At 34.2% G+C, this 15,187-nt stretch overlaps 1 protein-coding gene across 1 annotated transcript; it reads left to right on the forward strand.

Moving 5' to 3' along the window:
* Window positions 1-242: 242 nt before the first annotated feature.
* LOC141819486 (uncharacterized) lies at window positions 243-8,739 on the forward strand. Its single transcript, XM_074706779.1, has 2 exons — window positions 243-369; window positions 7,964-8,739. Exons 1-2 carry the CDS (start codon window positions 325-327, stop codon window positions 8,606-8,608), a joined length of 690 nt encoding a protein of 229 aa, XP_074562880.1. The 5' UTR covers window positions 243-324; the 3' UTR covers window positions 8,609-8,739.
* Window positions 8,740-15,187: the final 6,448 nt, after the last annotated feature.

Consider the following 15,187-nt stretch of genomic DNA (forward strand, 5'->3'; position numbering starts at 1 on the left):
CATTTTTTAATAATTATTTTTTTATATTTTTCCCCAGGTAACCCATCAATATGAGTATATGAATGATGTCAAACTATTTCGGAAACCGTACTCACAGGATCACCACAACGATGACAAGCACAAGCACCCGGTTCAATCGAATCGGTTCATATGACAAACCGCCCGCGATCTTCTCCGGCTCAATCAAACCGGTTCAGATGACCAATGTGTTCCGGTCCTTGGGGGGCGAGGGTGGCCTCAGAAAACCCATCTTCGCACCTTCTCTATCTATCTTTCACTACTCCGAAGGCCCAAGACGATTCCCTTCTCTTTCGCTAGCAGCAAATGAACTCTGCCGGAGTGATCTCTCCTTGGAACATCTCCACCGCCGTAATATCTTTTTCCAACTTTCTTTATATCTTTACTTGCTTGTGTCTCTGCTTAATTCTTTCGCAACGTTATGGAGTTTTACTCGGTGCGAAGCACCGCTGGTACATTGATTTTCATCAGTCAGAAAACATTTCAAGTTGGGACTTTGATTGAGCATAAGATGTTGGTTAAGTCTAGGTTGTCCCTGATTGGAAATTATATGTTCCTGGTGCCAAATAATACCTTCAGCTGCTTAATTCATGCGGTTCTGCGGGGAACTAATGGTGGACTGAGCTTGCAGAATCGTGAAGCCACTCAACTCGCGAATTATAGTACTCCTTGGGTGTTTTAGTTCCTCAATAATCAAGAAGGGAAAAAAAAAAGATGCAACTTTTACTTGAAAAAGTGTACAAAGAAGAAGATGATGAGAAACTTCATCCTCCAGGAACTAAGGCCAAGATGAAGGTACAATAGTTCCTCACTTATTGGTATGAACAACCAAGAACATATAAAGAAGAAATCATGTTCTTGGAAGGTCATAAAACAAAGCAATTAATTGTTCTTCATGTTTGGAAGAGATGACTAAAGAGAAGATTATGACTCCTTGATGGGAGAGAAAGATGCAAGACTAATTAGGAATTATTTAAACTTAAGTTTTTATATCTTTTTTAGAATTTTTAAGATTGTGTTTTGGTTAGTCATAACAAACTAGGTAAATTTAAATGTTATTTAGGGGACTGAGTTATCTTAGGGAGTAGGTAATTTACTTACCAAGTTTTTATCAAAGTAGATTATTAATTTATCAAGCTTGTTGTTTATTAATTTCCAAGTTAGGCCATTACGGGTTTCTATAAGGGATTTCAATCCCTCTTGTTTATTTATTTTAGTATTTACAAAGTTGTTTGTTGATCTCAAAAAATGTCTTTAAAGGAAATTTTTGAGAATGTAGTTTATCTCCTAATATGATTGAGGCCTTCTAATAAGTTATTTCTTCCCTGGAATACTTTAAGTTTATTTTCAGTTTGGTTTGGGTTGAAGTCATTAAAAGCCACTCAATTCTCCCCATGGTAATTATCTATTTCTTCCCTATAATAAATTGTTTGCTCATGTGTTTTGTTACTTGTGTGATATTATTTCTCGCTGGTGTTGCGTCAAGTTGTATAAGATCTTTGTGTGAGTTTTGACCTGCATCTGTGAAACATCAGTTTGGTATTAGATTTGAAATCTGGATCAGCATTTGATGCTCTGGTTGATTCTGAATTTCATTTTCCTCTCTCCTCTTTCACAACCAACCAAGCCCAACTCTTGGAACCTTCTTTCCTTTATTAGCCTATCATCACCTCTCTGTGTACTCTGCACATCGTTTTCCTTTTTTACTTTCAAACAAGCACCCACATACCCACTTGCTGCAACCACCTATGCATCCCACCAACATTGATGATCTCACCTTCTTTTATTCTCCAACAGTTGTTGAATCCACAAATAAGTAGACTTGTTGATGTACCACTCATCTCTCTCAAATCTCCTGATGTAAACCTCATTCAGACTACATTCTTTTCCCTAACAGTAGCCTTCCTCTATCGACAGTCTACTGCTTCACAATCTGCCAGTCCCATGCACCTCCTACTGCTTCCTATCCAGCCACGACCTTCAACACTAGATCCATGCAACGCACATCTTCTCCCATGCCCTTTGGACACCTGATCATCTTAAGAATCTAAGCAATGACCAATCCTTCATTTGTTTTGCCAGTTGCACCATCTGCAATAAATCCAAACAGCTTTCAGCATCTCTTTCCGTAAGTACTTTGTAGGCAAAAAAGGCAGGCCCCACTGTTTCCTAGTGTCTATCGCTACCAAAGGAAGAAGAATTGATCTTACCAAGCTCGACCAGTAGTCGGTATGATGCATGGTTGTCTTTGTCTTTGCAACATACAGGAAACATACAAACATGAGGTTTTCTTATGTTTCCTTTACTTCATTTCTAGTTTTACTTTTTTTTTCGTTTGATTGTTGACACCCATGATGAATTAAACCCATCATAGCCGGTCCCAAGCTCGGATAAAGGAGGAAGATTGCGTTAGGTTGTCAGCTAGCGTCAAACTAAGGTAAATGTTTAATGAATGGATTTATTAAACTATTATGTTAATGTTAGGTTGTTCCCGGAAGGAACGTATTGCAGGGTTCGACTGTAACGTCTCGGCAAGGATTATTACATTTTCAGAATTCGGGTGTAGTGATAAATATGTAAGAGTTCACGTTGTAGGGTACAACTGTAACGTACGACAATGACCGCTATATCTCCATGAGAACTTTAGTGTAATGCTAAATAGATAAAAATTTTCTCACTGTAGGTTGGATAAAAACAAATATTATAGTAAAATTAATAGTCTAAGATTTGGAACATGGAACATATGAACCCTTACAAGTAAAGCAATGAAGGTAGTAGATACGATGATTAGGAGAAAAATTAATATTTTATGTGTACAAGAGACAACATGGATAGACAAGAAGGCAAAAATAATAGAGAATTCGGATTTTAAGTTATGGTGCACAAAAAAGAGTATAAAAGAAATGAAGTAGATATTATTGTAGATAGTTCATTAAAGGATGAAATTATAAGAGTAGTTAGAAAGGGACATAGAATTATAGCTCTCAAGATAGTAGTGGAGAAAGAAACTATAAATGTAATTAGTATATATGTACCTCAATCAGGATTAGATGAAAGTACCAAATCAAGATTTTGGGATGGCCTAGATGAAGTATTACAAAATAGTTTGTCAAATGAAATAATTTTAATAGCAAACAATCTAAATCGACATGTCGGAGTGAAAAATAAGGAATGAGAAAGTGCATGAGGGTTATAGATTTGGAACAAGAATGAAGAATGGAAAACTATGTTGGATTTTGTAATAACATATGATCTTATACTAGCTAATACGTTTTTTAAGAAAAGAGAAAAATACTTGGTCATGTTCAAAGGTGAAAATAATAAATCGTACATTGACTTTCTTATAGTTAGGAAGAGGGACAAAAAGATTTGTAAAGATTGAAAGGTTATTCCAGGAGAAAGTTTAACTACCCAACATAGGTTAGTAGTGTTCATATACGCTTCAAACATAATATCAATAGAAGAAAATTATACACAACTCCTAAAATTAAGTGATAATAATTAAAGGATGGGAAATAAAACATATTTAAAAAGAAGGTAAGAGTACAAGTATTACATGAAATATATAGCGACTCTAATATGACATAGGATAAGATGGTATTAAAGTTGAAAATAGTAGTCAAAAGTATACTTAGTGAGTCAAAGGGTCATGCACCTCAAGTAAGAAATCTTGATAGTGGAATAAGAAAGTATAAAAGAAAGTGAAAGTAAAACGAATAGCCTAAAAAGAATTATATATTTGTAAGAACGAGGAAAACTTAAAAATATATATATATGAGCCAATAAAGTAGGTTAAGAAAATAGTGAATGAAACTCAGAATGAAACTTTTGAATAGTTATATCGAAAATTGGATATAAAAGAAGGAAAGAAACATTTATAGAATAGCTAAAGTGTGAACAAGGAAGACAAAAGATCTTATCCAAATAAGATGTATGAAAGATGAATGCAATAGGGTATTAGTAAATGATGGAGAAATAAAAGAGTGGTGGAAGAAGTATTTTTATCAACTTTTTATTGAAGGTGTAGGTGACCAACTTAACTTAGGTAATTTAAGTAGGTCAAATGAGTATAAAAATTTAAATTTTTATCGTACAATTCAAACTTTGACTGGGATGTAAAATAGAAAAGCCGTTGGAATAGATGATATTTTGATAGAGGTGTGGAAGTATCTAGGGAAACAAGGTATTGAATGACTTACAAAATAATTTAACATGATATTGAAAACGAAAAGAATGTATGATTAATGGAGGGTAAGTACTCTACTACACTTATATAAGAATAAGGGAGATGTATAAAATTATGCAAACTATAGGGGTATTAAATTAATAAGTTATACTATGAAACTTTATGAAAGAGTAATAGAAAAAAGATTAAGGAAAAAGACCACGGTGACCAAAAAATCAATTTGGATTCATGCTTGGAAGTTAACAATAGAAGCTATATATCTTCTCAGGCAATTAATTGAAAAGTATTGGGAGCAAAAGTAAGATCTACACATAATATTCATTGACTTAGAAAAAATTGATAATAGAGTCTCAAGATAAATTATATGAAGAATTCTAGAAAAAAGAGGTGTTAGCGTAATATATATTGAACTAATTAAGGATATGTATGAGGATGTAATAATCGGAGTGAAGATTTCAAACTGATTAACTGAAGTATTTCTAATAAAAATAGGGTTACATTAAGGATCAACTCTAAGCTCTTATCTTTTTACATTAATTATAAACGAACTCATTGGACATATTTAAGATATAGTACCATGGTACATGTTGTTTGTAGATAATATTATTTTGGTAAATGATATATGTGAAGGAGTAAATGTTAAACTAGAATTTTGACGGAAAACATTAGAAGTGAAAGGTTTTAGGCTTAGCAAAGTAAAGACAGAATATATAAAATTTAAGTTTAGTAATATTAGACGTAATGAGATAATTGTTAAGATAGGAGATGACGAGTTGTCTAAAATTGAGAACTTTAAGTATTTAGGATCATTTTTTTAAGATAATGGAGGGATTGAAAGGGATATCTTACATACAATACAAGTAGGATGGTTAAAATGGAGAAGAACGTCGTGTGTTTTATGTGATTGTAAAGTACCTCTAAAATTTAAAGGAAGGTTCTATAAAATGACGGTTAAACCTGCTATGTTATGTGACGCTGAATGTTGGACCATGACTTGAGCAGATGAGCAAAAGATAAAAGTTGCAGAGATGAGGATGTTAAGATAGATATGTGGACATACGAGGATTGACAGAATAAGAAATAAGAGTATTAGAGAGAAAGTCAGAGTTGCATCTATTAAGAAAAAATTTTGAGAGACACATTTAAGATAATACGAATATGTACTTAGACGACCAATAAATGCTCCATTTAGGCGATATGAAACTATGACAAATATATACATTACACAAGGGAGAGGAAGACTAAAAAGACTTGGTTAGCAACAATAAAATAAGATAAAATTTATTTAAGTATAGATACTGATATAGTAGGGAATAGATTTCAATGGTGTAGAAGAATCTATATAACCGACTGTTGGGAATCCTATGCGACAAAATCAAAAATCACAGCGGAAAATAGGATCTCTCGAGCGATCCATGTGAAAAACTCGTACAAATTAAAACTACAAAAATTCTATCTAATAGAATTCACCTTTGATGCCTGTCCTTCGTTTATCCCGTTCGTCCAAAGGTCATCAGATTTCTAGCACGTTCAAGTGTTCATGCCTCTATGCGTATCCATAAGAACACTCACTTTTGGAAAATGGTAGTTGTGCTAGCAACCTTTGTGGATTTCAACCAAGAGAGGGAAGAGGGATTTCGGCCAAGTGAGAGAAGAAGGAAGAAAAATGAACGATCCAAGAGTTTTGCAAAAGAAAATTCTTTTATACTCATGTTATGAATACCAAGGGTTTTTAAGCTTTTGGTATTCCTCATCAATGCATGATTAATCCTATTAATCAAGCATGATAACTCTCATGCATATAACCTCCTCCTCTTCATTGCATGATTAATCCACATTAATCATGCATGATGAATCAAAATCCAATTTGACTTAATTTGAGTCTAACTCAAATTCAACTCATACATGATAACTTCCATGCATGTAACTTCCTCTTCTTAATTGCATGATTAATCCACAATAATCATGCATGATGAATCAAAATTCAGCTTGGTTTAATTTGAGTCTAACTCAAATTCAATCAACTTGAATCTAACTCAAGTCTAAGTCAGCCAATGAGCTTAATTGTTTTTTTTAGTCAAACTAAAATGAACACATCTTCAAATAGAGTGTTATTTGTGTGTGACCCAATAGGTTCTTGTAACGTTGGCAATGTTTCTAAAACTCATTTTAGAAACATAAGCAATGAGCGGCATCTAGCAATGCATCATTGCTACCCAAGTGACAAGAATGTTGAGATCCGACATAACCTCCGTGACTATGATAATGTATAACCATGTCCTTCTATCCTCAATATCTAGATTGATTAATAAGGCATAAACCGTGTCATCCTTTTATCAATCTTTATATTTCTTGATTCCTAAGTAAATTCACTCAAGCAAATGAGCTCAATATCTCATATTGACTCATTTGAGCATGGTCATGCATTTCGTAGTCCTACTTTATCAAGAGGTCGTAAGATATCACTCTCGTTATATGGGAGGGATAAATCTCATCTACATCACTCACATCCCTCCGCATAATTTGTTACATACCCAGTGATCGCCTTTATAATCCACCCTGTTACGAGTGACGTTTGACGATACCAAAGTACATAACTCCTTATGTAGAGAACTGTAGTGACTTCAGGTCTAAAGACTATTCATACCAATAGTCACATGAGAAAGTTTATAACACTTATATAATGATCCATGAAACTTTCTCATGGCAGGTCAATTCAGTATACATTCTCTAATGTATACCCATATGTCAACTCGATATCCCATATCCATGACTTATGAGATCAAGTCATCCAGTTGACCTACATGCTAGTCTCAGTGCATTAATATCGTCCTTGAATATTAATGCTTGATTAGGAATGATTAAGAGTAGTGTTCTCTATATCATTTCATTATCGATTCAAACAATCGATATGATATAGATTAAAACTAGCTACCCAAGGACATTATTATACTTAGTTATTTGACACTAATACAAAGTAAGTATAATAATAAAAAATCATGTTTTTATTAATAATATAATATGATACAAAAAGTCCTTAGTCAATCATCACATAATTGGCTCAGGACTTCTATTAACACCGACTCTACCTAGTGGGATAATGCTTGACTGTTGTTGTATGTATGTATATCATAACTTAAAACTTAGTTTTCTATCATCTTTATCTTTTACCTATCCATTTTGTCTATTATAAATATAAAATATTAAAAAAAATTTTAATTATCTTATTTGCTATCTCTATTATTTGGCTAGTGAATATTCCTATATTATGTGTTTAAATCTAATACAGTGGTATTCTTATAATATCTATTCTTATTCAATTTAAGACGTGATAACTCTTATTTATTTAACACCACACCCAAGTTCCATTGGAGATAGTGGTTCTTGCCAAGATGTTGCAGTTGGATCTGCAACACATTTTTTTTTAAAAAACAACCTAGCATTAGTATTATAATTTGATGGATCCATATATAACATTTGCTTATAAAGTGCAAATCAAACCTAGAATAATGTTATTCTTTCAGATTACTCTTTCAAACAAAATAAGTTGGTTGTTTAATTTGATTGGTTGAGCATGGCTTTTTTTTTTGTACTTGTACACTTCTTACTTGCTTTTAATCCTTTTTGTTGTAGAATACTTAGAATTAGGGTTTTGATACCCATAAACTTTGGTGCTTTTCTAAACACATTTATCCTAAATGGTTACTTGTTTTATGTTATACCAAGGTAATAGTTGCTAACTATGCTATTTTCCAACAGGCAAAGTTAAAACCCATCTCCACACCCACTATATTCAATCCATTACAAGGAAGGTCTCGTCAGAAAACTACATTTCTTGAAAAAATTTTAGTTTCATCACTGGAGGTAAAGACATTCACCTGGAATGTCCAGAGGAGAAAGATTGTCCTGGCAACAGATAACAGCCAATCTTCGACAGAGCCAAGCATTTCAGAATCTGGCGATGCTCAAACTGAAGTCAATCAGGTTCCCTCATCTCCATCTATTGTTCCACAAAATGTAAACTTCAGGGAGCCATATTCTGCAAACTCGAAGGATCCTGTTCCTAGAAGACCTTCTTTGACAATGAGAGAAAAGTTGAGGGCAGCACGATTTCTAAGCAAATACATGGATTCAAAGCCTGCTAAAGAAGAATTTGGGAGTAGAGTGCTGGAGGCATCAAGAGCTAGTGACAGTGGTAAAAGGCGCCCAGGCCTACCAGAAGCTCCCACAAACCTATTTGACGATAGCAAGCGTGGGTTGCCTCAACAAGGCTGGACATTTGAGTTTCCATTTCAGGGTGATATTTTCTTCATCATCTTCTCGTTTGTATTCATAAGTTCAGTCATGCTTGCTACAACTTTTATCGTCTGGAAGTCTGGAGCAATACATTTCAATGAATACTAGATGTGGGTTGGATTTTGAAATCTTTTAGAAGCAATTATGTTTTGATAGGTTTGTGTTGGGAATGTTTTTAAGATATATGGATTTTGTTAATGAGATTTTCATTAATTCATGTGGATTAGCATTTTTCTTAATTCATCTTCTCGAGATTATTGTGAGTGCCACTGCAGTTGAGTAAGGCATACATCACGTGATCTAGTTAGATCTGATTACGGTTCGAATTTGAGGATTTGATGGTTTAGAATCGTGCGGTTCTGTAATTTGAAATATATCAATCTTTAATTTTAATTTTTAAGACGGTTAGATTCAGAGTTGTCAGTTATAATTCCCGATGATTTAAAATTATTATTAATATTTTAATTTTTAAAAATTATTTACAAATGCACCATTTCTATCGGCGTTGTTCTTAAATCATCTTCTAGAAAATTATTATAAGTACCGCTGCAGTTTATTTTGAAAGATTTAAAAACGAACTAAGTTTATTGATCAGAGATTGATCATGTGATTTAGTTAGACTTAATAATGGTTCAAAATTAATGATTTAATAGTTCAGAGTTATTGATTCGATGATTCAAAATCATTGATTCACTATTAAAAAATAATTATAAATAGTGGTCGGATATAAAAAAAATAATTATAAATAGTGGCCGAATTTATATCGATCATTAATTCTGTAATTGATATTATAATTCAGTCACTAAATAATGATCAAATTAATTTCGATCATTATTTAGCGACTGATAACAATTCGATCAACAGATAGCGATATATAGCGACCTAAATAATATTTTGTTGCTACATTAGTGACCAAAATATACATTCGATTGTTAAATGTGGATTCAAGAAGGACGAATCAGGAGTGGGGTCTATTAGTTGAAAATTTAGTGACTGAACCATAATTCGGTCACTAAAGTTAACGACAGAACAGAATTTCGTCGCTAAATATAGCGACCAAATCGAATTTGATCACAATATAGCTACCGAACTGTAATTCAATCGCTAAATGTAGCGGACGAACCTGGTTTGGTCTCAATATAGAGACCAAATAGAATTCGGTGGCTAAATCTAGTGATCGAATTACGGTTCGATTGCTATATAGTGATCGAAACCGGGTTGTTAGCGATCGAACAATTTTCGATCGCTAAGTTACCCTAAAATTTACAGTGTCACCGCCTCACGTGTTTTCTTTCCCTCTCGAATCCTAAAAATTTCTCAATCTCCCTGATCTCTCTCCGATCTCCTCTCCGGCGTGATCTTTCTGGTGTGATTTCTCTCCAGTATTGCAGAGTGGTGGTGGTGGTAAGATTTCGCCTTTGTTTTGTATTTGCTGGTGGTGCGCAGTCGGGGCGTCGCTAGGCTAGTGCCACGATCCCAGTCGGGGTGGTGTTCTGGCCCTGGTGGTGGCTTGGCCGGGGTGGTGGCGCAGCCAATCCTGCCCTCGATCGAGGGGTGTGGCACAATCGATCCCACAGCCGGTTGGTGTGGGGCTGGTGGCACGATCGGTCGATCGTGGGCTTGGTGGTGTGATCGGTCCCGTTAGCAGTTGTGGGGCGGCCTGGGGGCTAGGCTCGCCCCGAATCTAGTCACGGCGAGCCGCGAGGTTGTAGGGGTCAGAAGCACGATGGGGGCGGGCCTGCTAAGGTCGATCGCAGGGCTACCAGGCTGTCACGAGTGACCTCAGGGCTGCTAGGGCAGGCCGTGGGGCTGCCGAGGTCGGCCGCGGGGCTGTCATGGCCGGCCTCGGGGCTGCCAGGGCTGTTGGGGCTGCCGCAGTCGACCTCGGGGTTGCCATAGCTATCCTTGGGGTTGCCGCAACCGGCCTCGGGGCTGCCACAACTACTAGGTGCAATCGTGTTCGGATGCATATGTAGTCTTGGTCGAGAGATGGGGTGCACAAACAGACGTATATTGAAATAATTTAATTGTTACATTTAAGATATTATGTAATATGACTTATGTTAATTTTATAATATTATTTGTAATCTTCAGGTAGACTAGCTGCATATTCTGAGCACTATATCCTGTCTATTTGCAATCTACTCTGTTGGTAGTATTTTTAATTTTGAATTTAAAATATTTTATTTAGTTTTAGTTTAAATGGTATTATGGTTTAATTCAGTTTATGTTATGTCTATATGTATATTTAGCTTTTTACTTTTATTAATATTATAATATTTTTCTCGTTAGGTTAAAATGTATATGAATAAAACTTGGATGTATAATAGATTAGAAAATGAATTTATTACTGAAGAATACTTTGATGGAGTTGAATAATTTATAGAATTTTCTAAGCATCATCTAGAATGTATGAATGGTGATCAATTACGATGTCCGTATAATCATTACAAATGTAGAAATATAACTTTCCGTGATGAGGATACTGTGAAAGTACATCTATGTAAAAATATATTTGTTCCAAATTATTACAACTGGTACTGTTATGGAGAACCTTATGTGTTTCAGTCAATTGGGCATTCTGGTACTTCATCATTTGATTATATGGCTCAGCATGAATCATCATTTGCTCAATATGAATCATCATTTAATAACAATACAATGCAGTCAATGGTTTATAATATGATGAATGCATTTGATCATACAAATATTGATGAAATACAAATATTGAAATTCAGAAATTATATGACATGTTAAATGCTAGTGAAAGAGAAGTATGGGAAGACATTTCAATTATTCTCAACTATCAGCTACTGCTAGACTACTGAACATCAAGGCAGAACATCATTTCTCTGAACGATGTTATGATGATATTTGTCAATTGATGTCAGAGTTGCTCCCTGTTGATAATATAATGATTGATAATTTTTATGGTTTAAAAAAATTGATCAGGGGTTTAGGTTTGCATATAGAAAAGATTGATTATTGTACAAATAACTGCATGATCTTTTGGAATAAAAATAGTGAACTTACTAAATGCGGATTGTGTAATCACCTTTGGTATAGACAGCACAGTCACATATCAGAGAAAAAGAAGAAGAATATGTTGGGATGTATACTATAAGTCTTGCTTTTTGTATAAATATCTATTTTGAAATAATAGTGAAATGAGAATCAATTTGGTCAAATATTTGCATTAATGCAGTTGTTCACTTAATTTATATTATAGATAACATGGTGTGTGGTGTCATACACAGAAGATCATGTTATCAGTTCCTTATAAATAGTAGCTCACAACCAATATGGACTGGGACAAACCATTGGAATGGTTGTAGTGTAATTAGTATTAGTTTATCTTGACTATTAGATTACACTAGTACACTTTGTGTGTATTGAGCAGAACCGTTTGAGGTCGTTCGATTTATACTAATTATATAATCGAACTAGACCTCTGTTATTATGGATGTGTATGCTCTTAATCCCTATATAATAACAAGCACATATACTTAGTATGTATTTCTTTAATTTATCAAAGGGTGAGATTTATTCGTTAAATCAATAGGCCCGGTGAGTTGAGAGATAGTGTTATGTATATGGTATGTTGTTGATTATAGAAGGAAAGCTGTATCCTAATATTTAGGTTGATGATGTCCCCTTGAGGAGCTCATAAGGATTATCATGCAAACCCTACATGGACTTAGTCCGCATGATAATAAAGTTGAGTAGTACTACTCTTGAATTCAGAAGTTAATTAATTGAGTTGTCAGTAATTCAATTAATTGACAGACATACGATATCTTAAATATAGGGAGATAAATACACTCATGATAAGAAGGAACCCATATTATAATATAGGATTAGTGTGGTAGTTCAATAATAACCCTTTAGTGGTATGGATTATTATTGATGGACTTGAGTTGGGTGTTCAAGGAGAACACAGGAAGCTCAAGCCCATCAGGAGGTCAAAATCAATTCCTCCTCTAGGTCCCTATTGTAGCCTCTAGATAAAGCTTCGTATCCACCTGAGAGAATTCTGTAAGAATTTCTGTTAGGAAATTCTATTAAGAATTTCTGAATTTCTATTAAGAATTTCTCTGTGAAAAATTCTGTTAAGAATTTCTGTTAAGAAATTCTGTTAAAAATTTCCGTTATGAAATTCTGTTAAGAATTCTATTTTTTTCCTTAACAAAATTTTGTTATGATTTTTTTATAGAAATTTTGTTAAGAAAATAATAAAATTTAATTAAGAAATTTTGTTAAGAAATTAATAAAATTTAATTAAGAGATTTTATTAAGATAATAATAAAATTTAATTAAGGAAATTTATTAAGAAACTAACAAAATCTTATCAAAAGATTTTATTAGATTTTTTCTAACAAAATCTGATTAAGTAAATTTTGTTAGATTCTTTCTAAATTTTCTTGGATGGCAAAGCTATAAAAGGGAAGGATTGGGAGAGGGAAAGGACACAATTTTCTATTGGCTCCTTCCCCATCCATCTTCCCCTTTCCTTCCTTGCTAGGGCCGGCGCCCATAGCAAGCATTCATCTTCTCCCTTCCTTCTTTGCTAGGGTTGGCGCCCATAGCAAGCATCCATCTTCTCCCTTCCTTCCTTGCTAGGGTTGGCACCCAAGTGGAGAGGAAGAAGAAGGAGAAGAGGAAGAGGAAGAAGAAGGAGAATAGGAAGAGGAGTTTCTTTTCTTTTCCTCTTTGGCCGATTCTCTTTAATTCTCTTCCTTCTCCTAGCTTTAGGTGGCGCCACCTTGAAAGGATTCTTTCCTTTGATAGGGCCGGCGCCCAAAGAAGAAAGGAGAGGATAGGAAGAGAAGAAGAAGAAGAGGAAGAGGAAGAGGAAGAAGGAGATAACTTCTATCTTTAATTCTTGCTATCGGATAGGAAGAGAGGAAAAGAAGGAATTGGGTGGAGTCATCTTGAAAGATCGTTGCCCACACAACGTCTAAGAAAAGGAGAGGAATACAGCAGAAGATTAAGAGGTCTTCGGGTATGTACAATTATCTACACAACCTACAAAGAAGAAAGGTACAACTATTTTATTCCGCTGCATAATTGTTATTATTTTCTTTGTATGGATCCTGAATACCAACACAAGAGTCCAATGATCATATGCATCGATCAAGCACATGGTTGATCGAATATGACGGTTGCTTGAAAAAGAACTGTCTCTGAAAAATTTTTATCGGGCAAGAATTGAATGGAATGGAATTTCAAGTTTCCAACAAAATATACCATGGAAAGTTATGTATTATTTCCCGTTAACTGCTAGACTTTAACGTCTGTATGCATCTGCTGCAACAGCAAGCCACATGAGATGGCATCATGAACATGTACACGAATTAGATATAATGTGTTATCCTGCTGACTCTCCTGCATAGCAATGTTTTGATATAATGTTTCTTTCCTTTTCAATGGAACCACATAATGTAAGACTGAGACTTTCAACAGATGGATTTCAATCATTTGGTCAATCTGGACAGCAATATTCATCTTGGCCAGTCATAGTAATACCATACAACTTACCGCCATGGATGTGCATGAAGGATAGATTTATGTTCCTTACCTTGCTTATTCCATGTTCAAAGAATCCAAAATAGAAGGATAGATATATTTTTGCAACATCTTATTGCAAAGTTAAAAGAATTATGAAATGTAGGGACTCCAACTTATGATATTGCAAGTAAAAGTAATTTTACCTTGCATACTACTTTATTGTGGGTGATTAGTGATTTTTTGACATACTCAATATTATCTCGCTGGAGCACGGCTGGTAAGTTAGCATGTCTACATTGCATGACAGAATCAGATACATTTTCATGATCTTATAGTGGTAAAATATCTTGGTTTGATAATCACCATAAATTTTTTCCAAAAGAACACCCTTTCAGGTGAAATAAGAAAGAGTTCGTAAAGAATATAGTGGTCAAAAAACAACCGCCCATAATCAAATCAGGAGAGGAAGTCCTTCAAGAAATAGACAATTATGGATTTGTATCAATAAATCAGATGGGTTCTGATGATTTAAATAAATATATTGCTAAGGTATACAAGTGTGGTTGGAAAAAATGGAGCATATTTTAGAAGTTGCCATATTAGAAGTATTTGTTTATTCGATATAATTTAGATGTGATACAGGTAGAGAAGAATTTTTTCAATAATATTTTTAATACTGTGATGAATGTTATGGGCAAAACTAAAGATATGATAAAATCACGTAAGAAATTGAAACAATTAGTTAACAGATCTGAGTTGCATCAAAGTAAAACAATCGGTAAATTTCCAAAAGCTTGCTATACATTGGATAAAGAAAGTAAGCAGATATTATGTAGTTAGTTGAAAGAAGTCAAATTCCCTGATGGTTATGCTTTGAATATCGCTCGATGCGTGGATATGAAAAAAATAAAAATATTTGGTATGAAGAATCATGACTGTCACGTGTTTATGTAAAGACTTATTTTAATCACCTTCTATGATCTGCTTCTTAATAATGTTTGGCAATCACTTACAGAATTGAGTCTTTTTTTTAGAAATTTGACATCAAAGGTTATCATGACATCGGAAATGATTCGGCTGGAAACTGAAATTCCAGTTATTCTTTACAAACCTAAGCGTATATTTGCATCTAGTTTTTTTATTCAATGGAACATCTACTAGTTCATTTACCTTACAAGG

Source organism: Curcuma longa, unplaced genomic scaffold, assembly GCF_044706935.1.
Source record: "Curcuma longa cultivar G26 ecotype Majalengka, Jawa Barat unplaced genomic scaffold, ITB_CL_G26_1.1 contig_7123, whole genome shotgun sequence".
Taxonomy (NCBI): domain Eukaryota; kingdom Viridiplantae; phylum Streptophyta; class Magnoliopsida; order Zingiberales; family Zingiberaceae; genus Curcuma; species Curcuma longa.

Coding starts and splice junctions, on each gene's coding strand:
- LOC141819486 (XM_074706779.1), top strand. CDS start 325: ATGAACTCTGCCGGAGTGATCTCTCCTTGGAACATCTCCACCGCC. Junction 370..7,963: donor CTTGGAACATCTCCACCGCC/GTAATATCTTTT, acceptor ATTTTCCAACAG/GCAAAGTTAAAACCCATCTC.